This window comes from Rhea americana, unplaced genomic scaffold, assembly GCF_003343005.1.
Source record: "Rhea americana isolate MKP2758 unplaced genomic scaffold, rheAme1 scaffold_11, whole genome shotgun sequence".
Lineage (NCBI taxonomy): Eukaryota > Metazoa > Chordata > Aves > Rheiformes > Rheidae > Rhea > Rhea americana.
The window spans coordinates 3,489,746-3,495,419 of record NW_028185150.1 but is presented as its reverse complement, the minus strand read 5'-3'; the positions used below and the strand labels follow the sequence as shown (position 1 = coordinate 3,495,419).

At 45.4% G+C, this 5,674-nt stretch overlaps 1 protein-coding gene across 1 annotated transcript; it reads right to left on the bottom strand.

Moving 5' to 3' along the window:
• Positions 1-3,274: 3,274 nt before the first annotated feature.
• Positions 3,275-5,672, bottom strand: GAS1 (growth arrest specific 1; the record flags this gene model as incomplete). Its single annotated transcript, XM_085312200.1, has 1 exon — positions 3,275-5,672. A coding segment is annotated over one exon (894 nt), but the record flags the coding sequence as incomplete, so codon positions are not given.
• Positions 5,673-5,674: the final 2 nt, after the last annotated feature.

The window sequence follows — 5,674 nt, the reverse complement described above, 5'->3', positions numbered from 1 at the left end:
ATTTAAGAAATTGATTAAATGGATGTCTTAGAAAGTATTTATGCTAATAGCGCATTACTTATGTCATTCAAATAGTCAATGTGAGCCTTTTCAACTGTCTACCACAGCCTCAAGTAAAATACAGTAACTTTCGACTTTACTGCTAACAAATCTGCATCACAGACCTGAAATCTCACACAGAAGCACTGCAATCCCATTTTAAACTGTGTTGCGCTGCAAGCCTACCTATTTTTCTTGAGAGTTTACAATGGTTGTGTTATCACGGGCATTGCTGCATTCTGTGATATTATTACTGGGGCCAGGAACAATATCCACTGAATGGTCTGAATTTGTTTTAGTGGCACTGAAGTTGTAATGTAGCTAAGTCAACCAAGTAGTGCTTTCCATGACCCAGCTGATGATGATTTTGTGTCCCACCACTTCTTATATGTGCACCTTGGCTATTTTGAAATTCCTCCCATCTCCCTCCAGTGTACTCAAAACAAAACAAACAAAAAGACAAGTAATCATATAAGACTTATTGGTTTTGCCTTACACTGAGATGGGATTTCTTGTTCTGTACGTGCAAAGCTGTCTGTAGACACTTTTGCACCCATACCATACATGTTCGTTACACACGCATGCTGGGAGTAAGAGTTTTTACAAGGAGACAGTAACTAAAATCCATCAGACTTTCCTGTATGTCCATAAAAGACTTGACCAAACCAGAGCTTTCCCTTCTCTCCTTGTGAGGCTTCATTTCATATTTATTTTGAAAGTTATGTATGGCTGCCTGTATACATTGATGTATATTGTTAAAAATAAACAGAGACCTTATGTTATGCCCATTGTGATTGCATACAAAAGCTTTGCTGTGCGCTTGGGAGATCAGTGAAGCTTGAATCTCCCTCTATTTACTGTATGGTCACTGTCAGTTCAATGAACTGCCTCCTTGTTCTCCACCATTGTCCCACACTCCCTTAAACATTTGTCACTGAAGTGCCTCCAAAGACAAATAAACTGTCACCAAGAATTCAAACCTGGTAACTGAGAATAAAAAGAGAACAGATCCTACTGGATTATTTTACATGAAATGGTAGAGTGTTCCTTCTGCCCCCTCGGAAGAGATTGTCTGGACAGGACCTTGGCAAAGTGTACTTTCAAATATCCAGAAAAATGAGAACTTCCTTTCCTGTGGAAAATCTCCTCTGTCAGGGAACATGAAGTCTTTTCCTTGTTTAAAGCTGTCCTTACTACATCCCTTGACATTTTGAGAATTTCCATTCCTCCTCAAATCAAGCAAGAGAAATATAAATTTGATGGACACCAACATCTGTACAGACTCTGATGGCTGGGACACACACCAGTAAGCGCAGCCATTCCTCCTGGAAATTGTGCTTCCTCTGACAACACGACTAATTCTACAAAGTTTTCTCTCTATGAGGAGGGGCTCATAGGACAGAATTAGTTCGGCTGTATTAATTGTACAGTTATTTAAATTAAAATGATCCACTTTCTCTGGGGAAGAAAGCATGAAGATGAGTTCTCACTTCCCAGTGGTGCTCAGTGTTGATTTATTCCAGGCAGATGCTTTTGACAGGAGCCTGTAAAATCAAGTCTTGAGTTTATTGTAGCAGCTAATTATCAGTTCTTTTCTAGTCTTTACTTCTTGCTGAGGAAAGGGATTTTTTTTTAACTGGGACCTAATTTTTCATTAAAAAAAATTAATTAAAGTAGTCTTCATGGGCACAAAATGTTGACAAACTGAAAATACGTTTCAGAGCATCTCCCAAGGAAGTGGACAAAATATTTAAGATCATCCCTAAACAATTGCAAAATCAGCATTTTGTAAAGAAAGCTGATCCCATTTACAAGTCTCACCCTACTACTCTTTGTTCTCTTCCTAAAGAAACAACGTTTTCAGCTTTGTTTTAACAATAAGCTTACTCAACCGTTCAGATGACTTTAAAAACGAACTTAAGATCATAGCCACACACCATACTCATACACTTGTTGGGTATCACAACTATTTGGGGGTTGGTTTATGTGTGTGCACGTGCATCCATGTGTGAGTATCTCTGGGCAATCTAATCACATACACACCCTAAAATAATAATAAAATAATCTGTCACTGAAATAACTAATCTCAGAAGCAGGGATTTCTATTTTTTTTCCAATAGACAGATGTGGATTTGCCCTCTGTCAAGATCTGGTAAAATGAAAAAGGCACTATCTTGCTAGTCCGTCACCCCCTCAGTTCAAGTTTATTTGTAGTACCTTTTAAACTTCTGAGTTGCCTTGCAATCAAGGCGTTTAAAATGAAAAGCTTTAAATAAACAGTACGAATAAAAGATAAATAAACCTTTTTCCTTCCTTTTTTTTTTTTTTTTTTATTTTTTTGGTGAGTGACTAGCTTGACACAGTCCAAACTCAAATCCCCAGAGGACTGAGCTCTCTCTTTTGTGTTAATGTTTAAAAGATTTTCCAATGCCGGAGTTTATTCCTACTGCAAACATTTCTATTTACAAGGTCAAGTGTATCAGCACTCGACACAGCTTAAGAGTGTAATTATTTATCTAAGGGTGTTTGAGTGTAGATCAGTAGCTCTGGCAGCAAACCAGGCTTCTGCACGATGCAAAGCAACTCCTAAGAACAATATTGCAAGATCTGGTAACTGCTGATCACCCCGGTTTGTTTACTTTTGCATTCTTCATTGTGGGAAAAAGGCAGGCTGAATAGCAAACTTCCATGCATTTTGTTGCAAACCACTTGAGGCATGCACCACAGCCTGCAAGAAGACTCATTTGAAACACTTGCCACCTCTTCACGTGTATTTCTCACCATTTTACTTGTTTTCATGCCCAGGAGCATTTCTCAGTGTCAATGAGAGTAAAATGCCTCCAGTTCATGAAGGAAGCCCAGCACACTGGTAAATTCTGCATACATATAGAAGCAGTGTCTTTGAATTGTTTTACACTCCTCTGRCACTGGCATGTTACCATGCCAACGCATTATAAAATCAACCACTCTTTTAAAGTAGTACTTTCAAAGCTGTATTTACTTCTTGCATGTAATTATTCATTAAAGTAAGAATAGCAGTAATTTACATCCACGTAAAGTATTACAGGCAGACAGAGATTTGTGTTTGTTTGTTTTTTTTTGTGGTTCAGTTCCCCCCTTCCTCCAACCTTGGGTGCTGAGAGTTCAAGTGTCCCTGGAAAACAACTTCACCACATCCATTATTTAAAGCTCTTTCTTTACTAATTTACACGTTTAAAAAATACACAAAGCCATAGATATTTAAAACATAGGCCTTTTTATGCCTTCTATAAAAAATACAAGGTTTAAGGCAGCTCGGAAATGCATTTATACAATTCTACAACGTTCATAAAGTCTCTCCAAATAAGGAAGTTAACTTCAAAACTATAAAATACACTGTACATTTGATGTTCTAGAGAATACTTCATTGTTGCTGGTATCCCTTTAAACATGAAACGAAATCTGTACCTTCCCAGAAAAAGAACAGCAAATGCAATTATCTGGCAAATAGGATGTGGATTTAAAACTTTTTATTTTTTAAAATAAATTATTCCCAAAGCATACAATTTATAAAATTCTATATACAAAGAAGAGCAACTGGTAACAAATCCCAGTTTTAAATACATTTTTATATAAGATTTACCAGAGGTCAGCACCCTGATATGAGAAGAGGCAATATAACTTTTCAGGATATTTGTACATACATGTTCTTGAATTTAAAAGTGTCTTTCAAAGATGGCAGTGCAGAGCTCTTTTAAAACAAAAGTTGCATTGTTCAGTATAGCCAACAACTCTGAAAAAAATCAGCATTTTTGTCGTTATGTTGAAGAGAAAGAGATTTTTGCTGGCAAGCTTTTGTTATAGGGAGTATGTGTGTGCAAGAGGGCGTGCTGTAAAACACCAAATTCATTCACACAGTTACAGTCTTAAATTTAATTAAAGGCAGATGCAGTATAACCAACCCTCTTCTGGGCATCACTGTACCACGAATAGTGATACTTSATGAACTGTAGTCAAGTCGTTAACAAACCAGTACGACAACAGTTTTGGCAGCAAGTTTGGATAGCTTACCTTTTTCTAACCTTCATGTCAAACGCTAAAAACAGCTTTTAGCATTTTTTTTTTGACCTTGGTGGCAATAAGAAACCTACAGTAGCAGTCTCTCTTTTAAGCTCACCTGCTTGCTGCTAACAAGAAGCCAGGGTAGAAGAAATTGCATAGTGCACACTAAAGACAAACAAAAATAAAACCCACTGCCCGGCACCTCCCCCTCCATCTTTTTCGGTCCCGCGAACGCCACGGCTGCTGGCTCACCAGGCCAGAGCGAATTAAAAAAAAAAAAGAGCGGGGGGGGTTGAAAAAGCATCACCAGCAAAACGCTCTTGGGGGAGGGACAGACATGAGACCGAAAAAAAGTGCCTGGACAGGCGCTGTGGGGATCGTCAGCAAGAGGGGGGAAACGTCCAGCTCCAGGAGGTGTCTGGGTGAGGRGCGGGAGGCGCGCGGAAGCACGGTGCCCGGACCAACGGTCGCAGATTAACGGTCGAGATTTAAATCCCCCTTCGTTCTGAGGCCCCAACGCCCGCCGCCCGGGCACCGCCGACGCCTCCCGCGCTGCGGACCCCCGCGCGTCTCCGCGTGTGTGTGTGTGTGTGTGAGGGACAAGGCGAGCGGGAACCTCCCGAGCCGCCGGCCACGGCCAGCCCTGAAGCAAATGGGGGACGAGAACGAAGGCGGAGGAGGGGAAGGAGGCGGGATCGCTAGAGCCGCGGCAGCAGCAGTAAGATGGAGGCCAGCAGCGCCCAGGCGGCGCGGGCGGGCGCGCCGGCGGCTCGGCCGGCGCTATCCGTCTGCATGGGGAAGCCGGGCTCGGAGCCCGTATTGTCCTCCAGCTCGTCCCTCCCCTTCTGGCTCGGCTCCTCCTCGTAGTCCTCGTCGTAGTATTCCTCCAGGCCGCCGTCGGAGCCGCCGCTGCTGCCGGCGCCGTTGTTGCCCATGTCAGCGCCGAAGCAGAGGCGGGCCATGTTCTCCTTGACCGACTCGCAGATGGGCCGCTCCAGCCCGTCGCACACGCAGTCGTTGAGCAGCACGGCCTTGGGCACGGCCAGCATGTCCTCGATGACGGCGCGGCACTCCGGCGTGCAGCGCAGCCCGTTGAAAACCTTCCCGCAGTAGGTCATGTAGCGGTTCAGCGCCACGCTGCAGCGGCTGTCCCAGTCGCAGCGCCGCCGCGCCTCCGTGCAGCCCATGACGCCGCCGCCGGCGCCGCCGCCGGCGCCGCCCGCCGCGGGGCTGCTGGTGCGCGGCAGGCAGGGCTCGATGGCGCGCTTGGTGGCGCGGCAGTTCTCGTCCTGCGCGCAGTCGCAGTCCTCCAAGGCCGGGCCGCGCCGGGTGTGGTTGAGCTGGATGAGGGCCGCGATGCAGTGGCTGGGGCACCGCCGCCTGGAGGAGGCAGCGGAGGCTGCAGCGGCCGCCGGCACTTCCCCGCCGCCTCCCGCGGGCGGCTGCTGCAGGAGCACGGAGGCGCACGCCTCGGCGTACTGGTTGTAAGCGTAGCTGCACTCGGGCTCCCCCTGACACTGCAGCACTGCCTGCCAGCAGATCAGCCGCCGGCCCTGCACCAGCGAGCCCCGCGGCGGCCACACGGCGCCCAGCG